The sequence below is a fragment of the Mastacembelus armatus genome, chromosome 10, assembly GCF_900324485.2.
Source record: "Mastacembelus armatus chromosome 10, fMasArm1.2, whole genome shotgun sequence".
Taxonomy (NCBI): Eukaryota; Metazoa; Chordata; class Actinopteri; order Synbranchiformes; family Mastacembelidae; genus Mastacembelus; species Mastacembelus armatus.
Window position 1 is genome coordinate 872,856 of NC_046642.1, and position 21,920 is coordinate 894,775.

Here is a 21,920-nt window from a genome sequence, read left to right on the forward strand (position 1 = left end):
TGTGGCCTTTCAAAGTCTCAAAGTCTGACCTTTAGTTGCAGACCTCACATTTGGCGAGCCAGTGTTTTTTTTTTTAAATGCCAGTGCACAGAGCAGCATGTGCCAAAGTTACATCAAAATCAAGCCAGAGGTGCCCAAGATGTCACATTTGAGCAACAGCGTTGACCCTAGATGACCACAGACAGTGTAAGATTTGTCCTTTCTAAGCTTCCCATTTAAAATATAATTTTAAAGATCACAAAAAGCTGACAAATAGTCCAACCCAGTGTCAAAGGTGAGCAGTTATACCACACTCAGACATTGTGTCAGCAAGGCTAGAATGATCTTGTAGGACAAAAGTTCAGGGAAACTAAATAAAACCAGTGACTGAGCAATGTAGACTATTCAAAGGGCAGGAAGAGCAAACAGAGGAACTACTATGTGTTTTACTATGCCTGTGTGTGTGATTCCTGCCGTTCTGCTTGTCATCACTACCTGACATCATGATAACAAGCTCAGCAGCAAAACAGGAAAAATGCTCTTATTTAAACTTTTTCCTACAGTTTTTTAAATTAAAGATAATCAGATCTGATAACCAAGATGATAATTTTATATATGGCATGTGTTATGGCTCTACTATGGCTGATATCAAAGAATAATATTCAAAATAATGAATAATATTAAAACATAACTATCAAAAAAGTCTTTGAACATCAAAGCTGTTATTATATGTAAATTTCTACTATAATTTTAAAAGAATGCTTTAACTGGAACCGTATCACAGGTATTTGTGAAAAGCATTTAGCTATTTTTTTAATAAACGCTGAATCTAACATTACATTTTGTGGAGACTCCTGTGTCATCAGCAGACTTTCCTCAGGCTGTCCTTGTTGTGGTGACAGAAGGTCATATGTCTGCAGGCCAACACTGCACTTTTTGTCATTACTCCACTAAAATAAAACCTAATACTGATTTTTTTTTTTTTTTTTTTGCTCTAATGTGACACAGACCTGATCTTTAATACACAGCAAATCTGCACTGATTCTGAACTTTCCAAAAGGTCAAAATCGGCTTCCCATTACGTGAACTGTACTGGAGCTGCAAATATACTGGGTGGAATTGATTGTTTTATACACTGGGTTGTATCGATATACAAAAATATCAAAGCCTTTCAACTGTGCACACCTTTCAATTAAACACAGCCTGATTTAAACTTAGATATCTTGATATCTTTTTAGATGCAAATTTAAAAACTAATGCAGACTGAAAAACGTTTTCTCTATCGTCCACAACACGTTGTATCATTTGTTACATATATTGAATTATTGGTTACTGATGCCTTTATGTATCGATAATATTTAAATATCTACAGACTTGGATAAAGCTCTACTTAACCTCCAAATTATGTCAGCCTGCCTTTTAAATTATTACAAGCACAGAACAAACACTAAACAAACAGCTACTGCACTGTCTGATCTATCAGCAGCTCTGAAATATCTCTATAACTTTATTACGTTTATTAAAATCATGTAAAACCTTATTGTGTTAACTGTGAAAATGATCTATGATTACCACAACCACTGAGATTAAATCAAACACATTTCCATAAGTGATTACTCTGTTGTGATAATTGTCTGTTCATACATTTCACACTAAGTGCTCCTGAGGTCACACGGGTGACTGATGAGAATTAGTCAAGTCAATTGATGATAACGATCTGTAACTGTCGATAGTTCATCAGAGCCCCACAGCCTCGGGTGACACTGGAGAGTCATTGTAGACAACCTGAAGAAACACACCATTTTTAAACCATTGATAATCAGATAATGCACCTCTGTTGGCGCCTTCCAAAAGTGCAGAGCTCACACACTCAGAGTTGATGCCAATCAATAAGAAGACATCAGGTTTTTGAGGCCCATCTGACTTCATCCAATTCTTTTCTCTGCAACAGCAAATTAGGTGGCTCAAAGATTATCTCTGCGCCAATAATTCCTGCCGCAACGTGACGAATTTAAGCTTAATCCTCTTTACAACCATGACAAGTGGGACTATGATAGGATCACGCTCTGGCAACAAAAGAAAAGGAAAAAAAAAAATCTGTTGTTTGGACACGATGCTCACTGCAGAGATGATACAATAAAGCTTAAGAACCATGTGAAATGGCTTTCAAATTGGCATTGAAAAAACACATGGTGCAATCAGATTAGTCACAGATTGGGATTACAACAGCATGCCCTCAAAATAAAGATAAAGTCCCCTAAATATAGGGGTTTGTAAAATTTGGAAGGGCGTGGTGGACAAAAATTGACAAAAAGTCTCTGCATCCAGTACCTGTCAAGTCTAATTCACTCAGCACATTACACAATATATGCTGCCAATTGCTTCAGAAATTAATACTGTGCTAATTTCTAATTGTTTCAGCATCCTTTAAAGTTATGTTACTCTATGCTGTTGGTTCTTGGTGTCACTGCTCAAATAACTGCCATGCTATTGTTAGCGTTACGTCAAGATTAAAGTGTCTAACTAATCAACTAACACTACAGTGACATCCAATGCTGTTTTCTCTGATAGTCCACAACATGTATATTCATTAGGTCACAGAGCCAAACATCTGCCAGATTTCTACTCCATTTGCATTAATGCTTGGCTGGTAGATCAGATTGGTACTTTCTCAAGCCCACCTGCTTTTATATAATTGCAAAGAGTTCCCACTGAAAAGGTTTCTGATTTCATATCCCATAAATCAAACCATTAGGAAAATATTCCACCTCCCACTCTATCTGTACTGTGGCTCACGTCTGACTCAGGAGATAGATAGAAACCAAACCTTGTGCAGTGAGTGCTGGCATGGACAAACATCTGCAGCATGAAGCATAAGGAGCTGCAGAGTGAAAAAGTAGTTCTGCACTTCTGTGTATTAGTTCACTTGAAATTGATTTGAGTATCTTTGGTTCTTGGAGTCAGCCAAACAAATTGCCAATTGAAGATGTCACCTTGGGATTGGGAAAAGCATCTTAGAGACCAAAAATTAATCAATTAAGGCAGAAAATATCTGTCATATTAAACAATAATGACATTACTGCTCCAACTGGACTCGTGACTGCCTGTTAAATACTGACATTCAAACTCCACGTTCCTCCGGGTGGTAGAAAAGTACTTTTTCACTCATTGCTTTTAAGTTACTCTCAGAAAACATCCCAGCTAAGTAAATCAATCTGTTTTTATGGCGAGCCATTTTTACATTCAAATTAACCACACTCTTATCTGTAATTAGATTTTATAATCAATGTTTTCAGTAGGAGAAATGCTTATTAGAGCTGTCCATAAAAATGGTTAATATATTTTTTTTTATTGTAATACCTTGTTTTCTGCAGTTCCTATTCTGTTATTTTTTATCTTGTGCCTTACTTGCTGCTGTGACAATGTAAATTTCCTCACTATGGGACAAATAAAGGTTCTTATCTAAATTTCATGGTCATAAATTGTAGTCATTTTACGATTTTATATGTAAGGTTAGCCACCTCATATATTTACCATCCAAGTGTTTCAAGATCATAACTTTAATTATACATTTATGCAATTTTATTGTTTATATTACTCCCAATCCTATTTGTAGATCACTGAAATTTTACTATCTAGAATACAGTCATGGATATCCATGCTAGCATATTTGTTAATATTAGTTAGAATTTACTTTGTGCATTTAAATTTCTGGAAAGGTCTTTCATTTTGGATATATCTGGTATTAAAGTTATGTCTAGTAACGTTATAACGTTATATTTACAGTGCAGCTTGCCATACTTGATGCTAGGCTAGCAACCTATAACTTACCTGCCCATGCTTTGACCAGGTCGGACTTAACCCGTGACACTGACCGCATATCCTCCACCCATGGGCGCCTTCAAAAACAGTTTTTACCGGACATGGGGCTGCAGCTCCAGCTGGTCCTGCGGCTTGAACACCATTTCTCCTTAGTGCTAGCGTAGCTAGGTGGCTAACGTCGTTAGCATCCAGCTTAGCCTAACTAACATAAAGGGCCCTTGTCTAAACATTTATACAAACTGGCCGTGATGTTTTAGATATAGAAACCACTTTGTTCCCCTAACGTGATGTCTTTGTGCCTTTTTAGCAAAAACCTAAAAGTACTGACAATATTTCCATTTGAAAAACGCAGCTAGCTAGCTAGCTTTGCTGTAGCTCTCAAAGGAGAAGGCGCCAAAAAGCCAAAACAGGAAGTTTGTGTGTGAGCGTGACCGTTGACGCACGATACGTTTGATGACGTTCGGCTCGTGCAGAACGTGCGTTAAAACCAAAACAAAGTACAGGAGTAAAAGTATTTCCATTTCCTGCTACTTCGTTTAGTACTTCTTACTGCAGTACATTTATCTGATAACAGTAGATGAATCCAGCAAAATACAAGTCTAATCATCAAACTTTATTGATCCCTGGTGGGAAATTCTGCTAAATAATAAATTCTTCTAAATACTTTTAGTACTTCAACTATATGTGAATATACAATAATAATACGATACTTTTGTTTTGTTATTTTATATGCGAATAACATCTGTAGGAGCAGATTTTTGCTTATCAAATACTGTTTGTGTCACTGATAAGGTAAAATATCTGGGACATATTATCACAGAGGATTTGACTGATGATGATGATATTTATAGACAGTGTCGAACGTTATATGCTCAGGCAAATACTCTGTCTTGTAAGTTTGGTTTTTGTACAGATCAAGTGAAGCTGACCTTGTTTCAATTATCTTGTATACCTCTATATACTGGTCATTTATGGACTAATTACAACAAAGCCAGTTTATGGAGGTTACAGGTGGCACACAGTGACGCTCTGCAGGTGCTGTTGAGGAAACCTAGATAGACTAGTGCAAGTGAAATGTTTGTGACAGCAAGAATATACAGCTTGCAAGCTCTGTTACAGAACCTCATGTATAGGTTGAATGAATCTGACAACAATATAATGTTGAGTCTGACTAATGTTGGGTTCAGTGCAATACGTTACCAGTAAAAGCTGTGGAAACACTGGTACTGTTGTCTTTTTAGTAAGTCTATTTGAATATTGGATTGTTGTGAATGTGTTTTCTGTTTTTAATCCTTGTTATTGGACCATGAGTCTGGAAGAAAAGCTGAATTGAATTTAACCTTCTTCTGCTTTGTTTGACCAAACCAAAAACGTGTTAGTAAATTATTTGAAATTTCAAACATAATGCAACATAATCCTTTGTGTTTTTTATTATTAATGTAAATTATTTGTATGCTGTTTTGTTGTATTATAGAAAAATACTATAAGGACTCAAGGGGAAATCTACTACTACATAATATTATATATTAGGAGATAGAGTAGGTTGTTCCTTAACTATAGGGTTGGTGGTGGTGTGTGTGTATGTGTGTGTGTGGTAACTATTGCTCCCATCGCTGTGAATGGGCAAATACTGTGAAGTATTTTGAATGTGAGTGCATAGTGCATAGAAAAGGACTTTGTAAGTACAAGTCCATTTGTTCATGTGGTATTTATTTCATTACTATTAGTCATGTAAACACACACTTTAATAAAAACACTTTAATTCTGCTTCACAACCAGCGTACAACTGCCAACACACTCAAAAGTTTTCTCGTTTTTTCCCGCAGCGTCCTGTTCTCTGGGTTTCCATGATCAAAGTTTGGATTTGCTTTAATTATTTCAGATCAATGCTGGCTGTGGCTACTGTGCAAACCCATGGCCAACGCTGAGGCAGCAAAGAAGAAGAAAAAACAGCTGAGTCGTCGTGCGCCAGTGTCTAATATGCACACTGCGAGAAAAGAGAAAAGCGAGCGCGAGGTGTAGGCTAATGTAAGGCTCCGATCATTAGCCCTAAGTGTTCCTCATTATGTTCCTAAATCCTCTGAAGACCTGAATCCCTAATTGATCTCATCCTGGCATTTAGTAACACTCAGGAAAGCAAAGGGCTGCTCGCTTCCCTGGCACTAACAGATACGCTGCCTGACTCGCTCATCACCACAAATGAAGGCCTGATACTCAGATGGCTGAGCTGTATCACACACTCCACTGCTCTAATAGCACCAGACACCACTGCAAGAAAGTCTAAATCAGGATTCCAGTCTTTTTACAGGCTGAACTATGTGCAGCGCAGATCAACCAGGTAAACACTCGCTTTGGCTTTGTGTTTGTTGTTGCTGCAGTGCTGCAGCCATGTTGGCCCATATTTCTGCTCCTGCTGCCCGTGTTGTGCCAACAACCTTTCCGACTTTCCAACAAACTCAGATATTTAAGTTCAAAATCTGCTTTCTCTTCCAGAACACTGGAGGAATTTCAACATAGGCTTACATGAATCTGATCCCGTGTCCTTAAAGCCATGCACACTTGCACCTTGAATTAGAGTTTATCACCAAAATATTTGGAAAAATTGCTCTAAATACATTAAAAAGTGAAATATCCCATCCATGGGCAGATAACCTTCTTAATTATGTTAATCAATTAAAACTTTCAGTAATTAACTGATATGAGAAGCTGTGCAGGTTATACATGTCTTCATCTCTGCCAGGGTTTGAGGTTTGATTCCCACTGGGACTGACCCTGTTAAAAAAAGCAGGTACTCATGCTGCTTCAGATTCCACCAACTTTAATGGGTTTTATGTTATTTAAGTTTCTAAATTCAAATTGTTTGATAGGAAAATGAAATTAAAGTCCATCTTTAAATTCCTGAACTGCCAAATCAGACATGTTTCATATTTAGTAATCTGTATTTTACACCAAAGTAAATTCTTCATTTGTTAGGGGAAAATGTCCATTTCCCATAAATTTACATCGTACCATGTTAATATACTGCAGTTGTAATTTAGATTTCATTTTATTGACTATTTTTGGACTTTGGCGTTTCTATTCTATTTTATTTGTTGCAGTTTGTCTATTTGGAAGCTTTTTGCATCTTAATTTTACATAGTTTTTCAGTCATTTCTGAATTTAATGCAGGTGAGGCTGCATTTTACTCTAAATATTGTGTGTTTTCAAACAATTAAAACATAAATTTAAGATGTCAAGCAGCAATGAAAATGAAACATGACATGATTTTTAAATACCCAATGCAAAGCCCACAGAAAAAAAGGAAATGTCACCAAACAAGCTTCATACATTCAGTTTCTGGATTCTAACAATGTTGAATTTGTGCTTGATGACAAACACACACACTGATCATTTAACTGGTTTGTTGCACAGAAAATGTTTAACACAGGAGATAAAAACTTTTCACTCTCTTTTTTTTTTTGTAAAACAAAAACAAAAGAAACTGTAACTCCACTTTCTCCACTCCTAACATTTCCAGGAATTCACTTTACAGCACTGAGAGGCCATTGATAATATAATCTGTTATTTATGGGGCAAATCTGTCTCTGTCTGCTAATCAATAATGTATTATCATATATCAAGTTTTAGGAATGAACCTGCCCAGAAGTTAATTATTGCAGAGATGGTAGCGAAGTCCACCAGCGCAGTCGATTGTTTTTCATTAGAGGACTTGGGAAATTGATCACAGGAAAAACTATATATGTTATGATTTGTTATGATGGCAGATGTGAGTGATAAATATTGGCTGGGCACCTACAGAACAAATGAAGCAGCCTGAGGGCAGGTTCATAAATAACACAGTCGCTTTAATTTGGCTGAACCAGAAGTGTATGCTAACTGACACTGGGTGATTTCAGAGGCTGAGCTCTCTGCCGTTCTGTAGTGTGCGTGAGCAACACGATAAAACCCACTCGGCTCCAGAGCTTATGTTCTTTAGTTGACCTTGATCTCTGAACTGTGATGATCTCTGACTTTCACATTCACAGCAACAAGAAAATGGACAGCGCTTGCCCTCGGGAGGATCGACAGAGGATTACTGAATTCAGAGTCTACCCAGATAATTCTGTTTGTTCACTGCCCACACAGGAAAACTCCCCTTCGTAGACTTTATCACCCTGTATCATTAATCTTTAATGTGCAATACATCTCAACGGGTATTATCTAACATCCTAAGTTACTGCTTTGTTTGATCAGTGTTACTTCAAGCAGCCACATCTGCTCCCATTTACATCAGATTACACACTGAACAGTACATGCCTCAGGTACAACGTCTTTTTGCAGAATGTCCTGGCAAAGTCTTGTTTGGTTTTTTAAAGTTAGCAAATCAGAAATCCTTCAGGTCTAAGAGCTGTGACAAGTGCTGGCATTTGAAGCACTTACTTTAAAAGCCGCAAATACACATAGAAACTGAGTCTTTTCAATGCAAAAGCTTAATATAAAAATCCAGATCTGTGGTCATGTGAAGCCTGTCACTGCCTCATACTTTTAGTGTATGAGTGTTACGAACAACAGTCAGGTCTTGGTCAAGTCTCAGGTCTTTGTGACTCAGTTCTAAGTTTTAGTTTTTCCAGTAAGTCTAATATAAAATCATCAACACAGTTTGTTTTCCCCAGTGAACACCAGCACCAGAGAAAAAGTTTTTTCTTCTTCTTTTTCACTTTAAGTCTGACCTTGTACTTCGCACAAGCAACCTGAAACAGAGACTCGTTTCTGCTCAGGATGTTCTGAGCTCGAGGTCGAACTTACAGTCTGGTTGTAAGAAAACTAGGAAAGTCTCCAATGTGACTGTAAATACTGATGACAGCCAACACTGAGTCACAGCACTTCCACAGCTAATGAGAAATGTTACACTGAACCAAATATCACTCAGTGACACTCCAGTAAGTCATTCTGTCACAGCTCTGTTTTCTCTTACTGTCTATGTGCAGGCTAACCTTTTATTTAATGAACAATCTGTAGGGACCTTCTGTCTGTTTTTTTTTAAATCAGTCTGTCCTCTGTAAAGACTCAGTCCTGTCCCAGGCTGCCAGTTCAGGATAAGGACTTTTATTTAATAACAAGACTCAGTGGCGTTGAGACATCCAGGGGTTTTTTACTTAAAACAATTTAAGAAAGCAGATCAATGACCTCCTGAATTTCAACATCAATTTATTTCATGAACTGGTAGAGTCAGATTTCATTTACTCTGTGACTGTAATGGAAGGGTGTGTGTCCATGAGTGTGTGTCTCCTTAATAGACTGCTGCAGTTTCGAGGCCAGCTCAAGGTTACCTTCCAGCAGCAGGCAGGTAAACGGCTGCAGGCACAACTGAATATTCATCCTGCTAAGACACATTAGAGATCATTTTAGCTTCACAGACTGTTTTCTCTTTACGTGTTGCACATAAAGATCTGCAGCAGCTATGCTTCGGTCTGGAGGGGAATCGTTCAGATTATGACTGATTTTTTTTTTCCACTTGAGTGAATAAAGTGTTCAAGTCAATACCGAAATCCATAGAGGAAACGGACACTCTCTGCACATTTCATTTGCGGTGAAAATGATCAGTTTACATACTTAAGGCTGTTGAATGCTTGTGTGCATAGTAACGATCTGTGCAAGCACCGGGAAACACGAGCTGTGATCAGTCTATGTTTCCTCAGTGAGGCAGATGCCAAATGAGCAAAACATCGTTGTTTGTTTCTCTGGAGAAGACGAGCTCTCCAAACCTGCAGACGTTTTACTTGTTGCAGTTGCACTGCGACAGACGAAGCAGTAAAAACACACAGAGCCACTCCACAAATCACCTTCCAACGCCTGATTTCGGTCAGATAAACGAAGTGTAGCCGCTGCTTCTACTTTCTCACTCCTGCACAACTGAGATAATAAATTCAATCCATAATTGTATCTAAATCACTGAATACAATAATTTCCCTTGAGAGGAATTTGTGACAAACTGCACACATGCTCCGGTTTTAGCATAAACCTCATTTTCCCTGAAACTCAGCGTTCAGTGCAAAGAAAACACACAAACACACACACACACACACACAAAGGTGAAGGTTCAACTCTATAAACGCATGCACACAAGCATCAAAGAATGTCCAGGAAAACACACACAAACATCATGTTGCAGAGGAGGGCCTCAGTGAGGGCCTTAGTCTGCTCCTCCAGCAAAACCTCCTGATGAGTAGAAAAGCCCTGAGACAGATGTCGATGGATGTTCAGAGGTCTGTCAATCATTTTGACTGATTGATCGGTATTCCCTGATTATCATGGTCTGTGTAATGCTGACCACTCCGATGAATCATTCCTGATATAAGGGCATAATGTGTGAGAGGCCTGAGGGGCTTGTCTAGTCTTTTCCTGTGATTCCAGTTCAGACCTGGATTGTAAAATAGTTGTGTATTATGATTTAAACAGAGCAGCATTGCCTGAGTGAACCATGTAAAAGCAGCTTAGCATCAGGTTAGCTAGCTAGCTGCAGCAGCTTACTGTTCAGTGGTCCTTAAAGGCGTAGTTCAGTGTAGACCTGCTGTAATTTCCGCCTCCATACTACCAGACGTGACGTACGTGCTGTGGACCTGTGGTCACTAGACTTTTTACTTTGTTTGAAAGACAGTATCAGACCTTCACCTCTTACTGACTCAAGTGTACTTTTTCCTGTTGCTTCAAAGTAAAACCCTCCACTGGATTTGCCTCAAAGCTTTTAATGTGAAACAAAGGCAGCAGGAAGTTATCACTCTGAACTATCAGTATCTCAACACAGAAAATGCAGAAAAATCATCATATCAGCACAGAATGATTCCTCATGGCGTCCTGGCTGGAAACCTTCTTATGAAAAGTTTGGAGGTGCTTTATATTAAGTGCATTATTTGGAGAATCAAAGGACACATCACATTATCTGCTTTACCTGCTGAACATTAACATTAAATGTGTCAGAGCTTTTTACTGCGGCTGCTTTGCAAAGAGTTAACTGTGCTGAGTTAAATCCCACTTTTAGGTTTGGAGACTAAACAGACACAGCTGATTATAAATGCGACACTTTATACTGTTTGCTTTTACTTAGGCATTGCTGCACTGCAATAAATAGACGAAAAGGTAATTAATTTACATCTAAAGAGAAATGCTGACATCTACTTGTTTTACACAACAAATTAGATTTTTGTATAACCAAGCTTTTTATTAGGGTATGACTCAGAAACAAACACAATCCCATCACCACTTTGGCTGAAAATATCTCTTGTACAATGAAATTCAAAAGCTGAATCTGGCACTAAATGACTCCTGATGGATGTTTGTTTGCAAACACACATAACCTGACAAACCTCTACAGGTCTCTCTCTGTGACCCTCATATTTCCATTCACATTTTACACATTGATTTGCCTGGTAACACTAAACAGAGTAAGATTTAGTAGCTGTTTCTCAGATCATCAGTGACCAGTAGAGCTCACAGGTCAAAGGGCAGGTTTCCCTGCTTCACCACTGTTCCTAAAATGAGTCACAGTGTTTTTGAAATATCGCTGTTTCCTCATTTGGAACAAAACTTATACCACTGAATCCAAAAAGACCAGAGTTGTGCTGGCAGCAAGGGAAATCAGCCCACCTTTGTGGAACTTTCTTCCACCTGTCGTGACAGAATTCATAGATTTAAGCCTCACTACGAGATTAAAGGTTTTGTTGAGACGAACATTTCCTGCAGGTCCAATCTCAATCTAAATTCTCTGCTCTCCTCTCCTGCCTCTTTGATGAATAATAGGAGCCGGGACAGAGAGAGAGGGGAGAGATATGTGCGAGCATTAAATGTGTATTCATCAGGTCTGGCCTGGTCATTGACAGGCTAATCAATGTTTAGCAATAAGGCTGAATGTGGAATGAGGTGTGGGGGGTCCGGGTCGGGAAAGAGATATCAATTAAGCAGGGAACTGCAGAGTCCAGGCCCGAGGAGCTGAGATGGCAATATCCTGACTCTGGTTCATTAACTAAACAGTGTGCGCTGAATGCAAAACTCCTGCAACCATCCCCCACCAACGCTACCACCCATCCTAACTGTAAATGACTCCCTCATTCAATGGAAATGAGGGAGTCGCTGCAGCAGGTAGAAACACACTTTTGATAGTTCCCATAATGAAAAACCTTCGAGGCCGTGCAGGGAAATAATATCTACACGCGATGCAATAAAGCAAAACGTGCGAGGCGCCTGCAGGATGGAATGACAAAACAGCCCCCAAACACATTACCAAATGATATTATGAGATATTTGCATACAATATGCATTCAGTGTAAATTGGAAAGAACAGTGAGTAAATATAAATGGGCTCATTCTCAGCTTGCAGCTTTCTCCTCGAAAAAAAATAAATTAAACCTGATAATTTAGTATTTAAAAGATTCTGTCTAGAAGTGAAACTTTTATCAACTCCAAGGTAACCGATTTGTTTTCATTTCTCCATTATCTATTAAATATGTCATACTGCATATGTGTACAACTTTAGTTTTTTATAAAGGGCTTCATATTTCTGCTTCATTGTATTTCAGAGGAAAACCTATATTTTTTTTTTTCTCCTGACTTTTAGTTCCCCATATGGACCAAGATTCAAAACCTCCTATGATCAAAGGTCATAACGTTTTCCCTCTGTCCCTGCCTCCCTGATAAAATACGTCTTTTCAGTCCACCCAGTATTTATGTAGCCTAAAAATGGCGTCTGAAGTCCAGAGACTACCCATATGGCATCATCAGTGTTATTTTCTCAAAACCACAGATGACGTGATCACACTGTTTTCTATTAGTAATGAAACGGCTTTTAAATCAGCTCAAATGTTCTCTCCTTGTCATTTTAATACTTTTAGTTTTTCCTCCACTCCATGTCAACCATTGGAAACAATAATTTAGTATAAACTGGTGACTGGCTCTTTGTAAAACGAACAGTTCACTTGTTGTGTGAACCATCTGAGCTCAGCAAACCCCAAAACCTGCTGCTGCTGTTTATGATCCCAGGAGGACAATTTAAAGCCTGTGAAGGGCAGTGACATCCAACCCTTTTCACTCTTTATTAAATGCATTCACCTTGTTGATGATGCATTAGGCCTGGAGCCAGGTACTTCCAGAACTGCCCTCCACTCTAGCTGTCCTCCGTCACAGTCCTCTGGTGATGCAGAAATGTCTTCAACGCATCTCTACAAATCCCTCTGTCCTCTGTTTGTCTCTGTTTGTTGTGTTTGTTGTTGTTGCTGTTATTTCTGTGCCATGTTTGTCGTCGCTATTCTTGAAAGCTGTGCACTAAACCTTAAAAAAAAAGCCCCTTGGCCATTGTTGTTCAACCTGAACACTAATCAAGAGCAGCGACAACATTCACAAGCACCACAGCCATAAACATGGGCCTCATCTGTTTGTTTACTAGAGCATCACTATCAACCAAAAGCAACAAATACCACAGCCAGTAATCCATCCAAAAACACCAACAGCGACTTCATGTTTTGGGAAACAGTCCATTCAGCGTCACCACATTCCCCACGCACTGCTGCGACGCTAACACGAGGATTTGACTGCTGCTGCGTGATAAGACGGTCTTGATGAATAGGCAACTTTGGAGGCAGTAGGGATGACTAAATGTTGCTTCCAGCAGGAAGAGGAACCAGAGATGACCTCAAAATCAACATGGGCGCACCAGGGGAATAATATTCAAAAGATGGCTCCTGGCAGACGAGGCCTCTAAATCTGATGCATGTGGCAGCAGAATAAAAAAATCATATTTGCATTATAGCAAATGATTTGTTGTTTTCTTTCTCTTTGGCGTTCAGGATTCAGCCTGATGAACAAGCAGTGCAGCAGCTGCAGGGGAATGCAGTGGATTGATTTGCTGCTAATCGACTGATAGATTGTTTGTAGTGACAGGTACAATTACAGCCCAAACCTCATCCCAACCCACTGTGTTACTGAAGTGCTGACACAAAGGAGATCAGGAGTCTCAGGCCTTTGTTTGTGAGAAATGAAAACCGTCCGCACACTGACCAACACAAGCTCAAACATCATGTGTTTCCATATGTCACTGTTATTACCAGGAGTCAGAACCGGACCAGACCAGTCCACTGGTCTCTCTACAGCCGTGTTGACATGCTGGAGCAGCACGACATGAGCGCACATCGCCCACTGTTGGTCGCTGTTTGCGCCCTCACACAATCCTGCCTGGATTCAGTGCGACTTAATTCAACAAACTAGTACACACGAGCACGTACGTGCACACGAGCAATAACACATTCAGCCTAAAGGCAACTTTGACAAGATCTCCCCACATTCAAGACCTGAAGGGAGTTGTAGTTTTTGATGCATGTAACAAACGGCAGAAAAATGCAAATGTAAATTTCATGCAAACAGACGCGTCATAATGTGACTGATAAGTCCATGTCATGCCTGAGCTTACCTGAAAAACACTACGGTTTCCCACAAATAGATCCCCAGCGCGTTTAGTCGGCACATTTTTGCCAGCCTCATGTTGTTTGGAGGGGGTGTGGAGGTTCTGCTAAAGGGGGGTCACACTCTTGTCAGGACGAATTCCCCTCCAGAAAAAACCCTCAGCGGTGGAAAAGGAGGAGGAAGATGAGGAAAGGGGAGGGGGGGCTGGTTATGGTTTATGACCTCCAAGGTGAGCCGAAAATGTTCCGCTGGTTGTGTGTGTGTGTGTGTGTGTGTGTGTGTGTGTGTGTGTGTGTGTGTGTGCGTGTGTCAGATCCCGGATTCGCCGGTTCCGAGCCGTGGGATGCTCATGACCTCACCGGCCATCAAATCATGCTTGTGTCTGCTGTCACGCCTCCAGCGCCGGAGAAAATCCACAAAATCCACCCGCGACTAGTGTTCAGGACCACGGACAGCGGCGGGCTGAGACACCGGCGGGGCTGCAGGGAAGAAGCTCGTCCAGGTTTTGGCTCGGGGTGGGGGGCAGAGAGGGGAGGAAAGGGGACTCTGGAGAGGAGGTTAGCCGCTCACAGGCTGCTGGTCACTGACACACAATTACAACCAATTACTCTGAAGTCCAGTCTGCGCGGTCCACGGAAATGAGACATATTCCTCCGGTGCTGTTTCGGCTGCGAGAAGCTGCGTCTCCGTCCAGGGCACTGCCAACCTGGGTATGTGTGTTACATCCCCGAACAGAGCCACGGAGAGGGGGGCTTCTTCTCAGATCTGCAGCTTTTCTCTCACATGCATCCCTTCGCTTTGGGTCCGTGCGCGTCTGTTGGCGCGGGAGTCCCGGCGCTGCTGCTCAGAGAGGGAGTTCTGCAGGTAGAGCTGCCTCCTTGTCTCCCTGTCCTGCTGTTCCTATTCCTCTTCTTCTCGCGCTTGTCTCCCAGGGGCGAGTAGTCGTAGTAGTAGTAGTAGTAGTAGTAGTAGTAGTAGTAGTGGTAGTACTTGGCGCTGCAGCAGCACGGCTCAGCTACTCCCATTGTCTGGTGGTGGTCAAGTTGGAGACGCACCGGCGGCCGCTGCTGCGCTCCGCATCCGCTCCCATCCGGGCACCGGTTCCGTTGACACGAAAGAAAGAAATTAATCCCCCAGGAGAGGCTTGGGTGTTAGGACACGCTGCAGACCCGTGACTGATGTGGAGCCTGGTCCATGGCACACGAGCGGCAACGACACTGCCAGGCGCGCGCGCACACACGCGGAGGTACAGTACAGACGGCAGAGCCAGACTCGGTGCGCCCCGACGCTCCGTGCTCCTGCTGCAGTCATTTAGCAAACTCCAAAAAACGCACCTCACACTGGACAGACACGCCCACGGGACGCTGCCATTGGCCAACGCGGCCCTCAAACTCGTCACTGATTGGCCATCAGAGGTGTCACTAGCCGGACACGAGTTCTACCCCTTACGCATAAATGCCCCAAGGAAAACCACAGTAATAAGAAGTTACTGTTGAGTTTGGACCTGACAGACCTGCAGTCTGATCTTCCTGAGATGGAATATATGTGTGACGGAAACACGTGAGTGTCTCAGGTCCATTTGATCTTATGGTGAGAGAACAGAAGTTTTTGACTTGTGCTTCTGTTAAGAAAGTAAAACACAACGAGAGAAATAAAACCAATGACAGCAGAACTCAAATTCAAATGCACAAAAAAACAGCAGCAAAATCTAAAGAAAGGTCCAGTGCAGTGATTGATGGCTTCAGATTTAACAAAGAACTAAAACTGCAGAGAAAATTGATCAGTGAAAGACATAAGAAAAATATCTATTCATTTCTTTTCTATGGCATGATCATAACTAAATTAGATTTTAAGTTTTAACATTAAAGGCCGATTGACCCAGAGTAGTAAAGAAAAGACATCCATCCATCATCTGTACCCCCTTAGTCCTTAACCAGGGTCCCAGGGACCTGCTGGAGCCTATCCCAGCTCTCTTTGGGTGAAAGGCAGGGGTCCACCCTGGACAGGTCCCCAGTCCATCACAGGGCCACATAGAGACAAACAACCTCACACACTCACACTCACTCCTATGGGCAATTTAGAGTCACCAATCAACCTGACATACATGTTTTTGGACTGTGGGAGGAAACCAGAGTACCTGGAGAAAACCCACACAAGCACAGGGAGAACATGCAGACTCCACACAGAAAGGCCCCTGATGGGTTTCAAACCAGGAACCTTCTTGCTGTGAGGCAACAGTGCTAACCACTAAACCACTGTGCTGCCATGTAAAGAAAATCGTATTCAGTAATTTTGCAGCAAATGTCCCATTTCCCCACAGTGTGCAGTGTTATCTGTTAAGGCTGTGTGATCTAGCGCCACCATCAGGCCATTTGCACACTAGAAATATCAAATTTGCTGTGACTGATCACATTCATGCTCCCCAGATAATGAACCTGTGGTTTTAATGATTCTGTTGTATTTTTTTTAGCAGCATGTTGCTAAATTTCCAAATTACTGTGATTTGAGATTCGCTGTTTTTGAAGTTTTAGAGTTTTTCTTTGTTTTTGAAAAAGTGATTTTTTTGTTATTTCAATACACGTTCTTCACATTGCGATTCAGGCCTTTATGTCTTTAGTAATTTTGCATGTTAAGGCTTTATAATTTCACACAAGCTAATCGTGCACTTTCCCAACAGAGATGGAGAATGTACCTAAATGTTACTCACCAGTGTTGTTACAGTACCTGGGTGGCACTTTATGATATTTTAATCTTACAACAGTATTCCTGTGACATTATAATAATATGACTGCAGCACTTCTTATTTCTGCTCTCTCTCTCTCTCTCTCACACACACACACACACACACACACACTCCTGCTTCTCAGGAACATTTAGTCCAAAGTGTGTGCTAGAACGTGACTCTGGTTCTAATGCCTGCTGGTACTGAAGGAATCACAAGGCTGAGGTTACAACTGAAGAGCACACACACACACACACACACACACACACAAGCAAAACTAAATGTTGTGATGTTTAAATCTTTTTTTTTTTTAATATATGAGTAAAACACTGTTCATTGGATTTGGTTTGCTTATATTTCCCATATGCACCAACATCAGCCCAAATAAAACCTGTATGTCGTAGCACAGTCGAAACAGAAACAGAATCAGGTTAAATGTTTTTGAAAAAGTTGGAAGAAGAATAAATTTTCATCTGTAGTTTTCTGTCTTGGTCACCATAAGATGAGCAGCGGACCGTCGTAAACTGAATTACCAGCAGGACAATTTTCTTTTTAGAATCCAGTGAGAAGTGAAAAGTAGAAGCTGGATGAATATTTAGACCATTAGCCATTATAGCTCTGTATGTAAATGCAGAGTCAAGAGCTGTGGTGGTTATTTGTTCACAGCAGGCGGACCGCCCCGGCTGACCCGCCGCTGCGGTCGGACGGGACCGGGTGGGGGCCGCTCGGACGGACTGGCAGCTGCGTGACTGGAAGGTCACAGGTTCAAATCCCTGATGGAAAATCTCCCAACACAGGAAGTGAAATAAAACCTCTCCCCTTGCGAACATCACAAGCCTTCGGGCTGCTTCAATTCTTCAGACAAAATGAAATTTGACACACTTTTCAAATGGTGTCAAAATGCTTCTGCATACAAACAACTCCAGACAAATGGAGGCTCGTTCACTGGGAGCCAAGGGCAGTTTATTCATTAGTAAGCCAGCAGTTTATGAGTGAATTATCCAACTTATCATTTCATCCTACGATCTAAAACACTTGCTGCAGACGCAGCCGTTCTCCCAGCACTGTTGTGTTATTTATGTGGTTCTTCAAATCAAAGCTGTATACCACTGGATGAAATCAGCTTTTTATTTATTTCGGCCCCAGCACAATAACAATCCTGTGAAAATGTGTTGCTGCTGGTAACTTTGATTTGGGAAACTTTTCTCAATCAACATGATGGCTATATTTCTGCGAATGAGTTTTATTGATCTGTTGTGTTGCTCAGAGTGTGAATGCAGGATAACATCTGGCCGCCGCTGTTTTTAATGCCTTTAACTTCATCGATCTTTGTAACAGCATTTTGTTCTCACAGAGATGCTTCCCCGGACCTGACAGCAGTTTCAGTCTTTTTACAGCACGAGCCTGTTTCTGTCCATATATGAATTTATTAAAGCGCTCCAAACCAAACCACACAGTAGATTGGTTCTCGTGCCACGAAGACAGACTTTAACTTTGGCTCAGATCTGACTAATACTCAGACTTTAGACTCTAGTCAGACTCGGCTGAGTGGAGCGACTGACCCAGCACCAACAATCAGCCGGACTGTGTTACTGTACTACACGTGTCCACCCGTGTGTCCAGTCATCATTCTGTCGTTGGCTGTAATTTACTCTGAGCTAAGTATCATCAGATTAACTGATCGGTTTGCAGCCGGGAGGCGAGCGGTCTCGTTAAGGACGACGTGGAGCGGCAGGCCTGCAGGACAGATCGATGGCTCCAGTTTCCTAATGAAAGCAGCGTCTCAGTGACATTTGTCCATGAGTAAAGGCCACCGTGTCCACTCTCTCAGTCGTCAGGAGCAAACCTCGGGAAAGGCCCAGGCATATTTCATGTCAGAGCAGATAATCGATGCTTGCTACAGGAGGCGGTACTGTAAGAGTCAGTCTCATGGGAAGAGTGGAAGATATCTGAAATGGATCTACTGTACGAAGACGACATGAGAAGAAATAGGTTCCTCTCTACCTTTACTGGAGAGAGTGCTATTACATTTATACACTGCAGAGATAGATAAGCCTTTAGTGGAGATTTGTTCTCACAGCCTGAACACATTCCACATAGAACCAAACAAACACTCATTATACCCACACGCACACAGACGTGTTGGTCAGAGTTGAGGTCACCGTCAGTGAGGAGCCTCAGGTCCTTGTTCAGGTCTAACAATGAGAATTAAAGGTGGCTGAACAGCTTTCACTCTGTCATCATGAACCCTGTCTGGTTCTTTAGTACCCAAACCATCTGGTCTGACTATGTTTCATATCGTCACACTTGTGACTGTATTTTGTTTGGCTGGCTTTCTGAAATACTTCACTTCTGTCTCTTACTATTTGACCAAGCAGCAGAATCTGTGTTTTTTGGGTTTTCACTCACTTTGTTGAGTCAGTCAGAACAATCACATGAGCTGAGCCTGTGATTTAAAGAGGGAATTTACAGAAAGAAGGAAAAACTCCAGGACCACGAGGAGACTTTGGGAGGGTAGAACGAAATTAATGCTGCTCACTGCTTATCTGTTGTGTGTTTTGTGTGTTAGTGACAAAACACAGTGTTTGTCAAACACGACCTGCTCCCCACTTCTCATTAAACACTGGAGCTGGTTTTCTTCTGCTCTTGTTTTTCAGAGCTTCTCCTGTCAGTGACAGCCTGAGCTGCTTTTGTCTCTGCTCTTTTTTAAGGACAGTGACTCACCCTAGTTTTCTTTTTGCTTTGCTTGTCTCAGATACCGTCACCTTCAGTTTATGGGCTTTCTTCCTGTGGGATAATTGGCCAAACAGACACCGGACTCAGTGCCCCGATGCCCGGGAGCTGGTTCCTTAGCTGTTTGCTTGGTGCTATACTCCTCTGCCTCTGACAAGGGGAAGCTGCTGACACTGGCCTGAGCTTCTGCTCTTCCCCTGATGCTCGTCTGCCATCATCACATTGTAAATGTCCTCGAACAAACCCCCCTAACACACACTCACACACACACACTTACGTCATCCAACCTCAACCTTGAGTTATGGCGTGGCTGCCACTGGCAATCACATTAAGAGGCACAGTTCTTCATATTTACACAGGGGACCACATTTAGCAATCTATTTAATTTGACCAGACTGATGAATTGTACTGTTCTCTCTCTCTGTGCTCTGTCTACCTCTCTCAACCCCGTCTCTTGCTTGCTCCCTCTCCCGTCTCTCTCTCTGGCTCCACCACCAAATCTCTCCCTCCTTGTCTTTATCTTTTTTGTCCCCTGGCCCCTGCTTGTCTTCTTCTCTACTGTGTGTCAGCCGTGCTGCTCTTGAGACGACCGGCTGGCTCTCTCCACGGTTGGGTGAATGTCAGACGGACAGAATCACTGGCGGCTGCCTGCTCGTCGCAGACAACCAGGAGTTTCCTCAGGTGTGGAGCTTGAAATTGAGCGATGAGCAAGTCCAGCATCCAGCTGCTTCATCTCCACAGCAAACAACAGAGCTCACAACGTGCTTCACAAGTTGACACAAGCGATGAGCCTCAACCAGCAGCAGAGAACGTGTTCAAATGAACAGATGCTGACCGCTCAGTGGTGCTGATTAGTAATGCTGTCATCCTGGTAAAGAAATCAATCTGCAACTAACCTGGTTTGCTGCTGTCACACACTGTAACAGTGACATAAGTTACAAATACTGTCCTTGGTTGGTTATTAGGTAACCTGGATATAGTTTGGAAGGACCGTGGGATTTGAAAGGCTTAAAACGCTTAAATACTTTTAGAAAGATGGACATGAAAAGTAAAATAAAAAGTTCTTTGTACCAGCAGAATAAATGTACTGAATAGAAGCGAAAACCTTGAACTTCGACCTCAGCATGGACAAAGACAGGCAGGAGATCTGTCCCACATTCTCTTACATGCTGCTGAAGCGTTTTGCAGCATGGAGGTGCATGTTAGCATTGACTTTCTTTTCCATGTGTTTTATATTGATCCAAATGACTCTTATTGAAGATGACTGTGCAGATCAGTGGTTGCCTGTTGTGTCATGATGAGACTATGTTCAGTCACAGGTAGTGAAGCTGCTAATTGCTGATGAGCAACATCTGTTAGCTGCTGCTACAAACCACCTCTGCCCCTCATGCTCCTGATTCTTCTTCGCATTAACACAATATAGATGCTCCTTCTGTTGCCTGGTTATTTACAGTTTAGTCTCTGATCAGGTCCACACGTATGGCTGCTGCAGTCCCACCTACGGGCTGAGCAGCTGCACCATGTGGTGTCTCTTCATACGACACCTGTCACACATAGAAATGTGTTATTGACGCAGATGAAGAAGCAAGAAGTGAAGAAAAGCATGGATTTACAGGATTTACACTGCAGTTGGAAAGTGTGCTCATCCCAAAACCAGAGAGATTTAGTTCCCACCTGATCCCACCTGCTCATGAGTGAGTGCACTGAAAACAACGGCTGCCTCTCAGGAAACAGGACAACACGGCCCTGTTGATACTAAACTACCTGAAACACATAAAGAGAGAATTTACTTTTAAATTGGTCTGAGTGAAAAAAAGCAGTTGTTGCCATTCAATTCAGATATGAAGGGTTCAGGGCCAGAGTCAACTCACATCATACGTCTTCCATCCATTACCAAAAGCATGATGGGAACTGTAATGGCCCTCTCCTCTTTCCACTGATATACGTTTATTTATTTATACTGGACGTTGCACATTTTCGCTCATGTATTTTCATGTGTTCCTGTTCAGAAATGTAATTAATCTGCAGTAGGTTTGGTAAAATGTTCCTCACTGTTTTCATCCTATAAGCATTGGAAACTAAAGGAACAGTGTGTAACAGAGCATAAGCAGCCTCAAACAGTCTTAAACTGTTGAAGCTGATAAAGGTAAAACATCTCAGTGACCTTTACTTGCATGTGTGCCAACCTTTAAATGCTGCTGACCCAGTTTCTTAGTATCTCAGTCCTAAAAAAAAA

At 41.6% G+C, this 21,920-nt stretch overlaps 1 protein-coding gene across 1 annotated transcript in view; it reads right to left on the bottom strand.

The window, feature by feature from the left end:
• glra1 (glycine receptor, alpha 1) overlaps positions 1–14,307 on the bottom strand; it is a 79,015-nt gene extending 64,708 nt beyond the window's left edge. Inside the window, exon 1 of the mRNA XM_026331175.2 lies at positions 14,237–14,307. Within this exon, the coding sequence (XP_026186960.1) occupies positions 14,237–14,307 (71 nt within the window). The remainder of the gene's footprint in view (positions 1–14,236) is intronic.
• Positions 14,308–21,920: the final 7,613 nt, after the last annotated feature.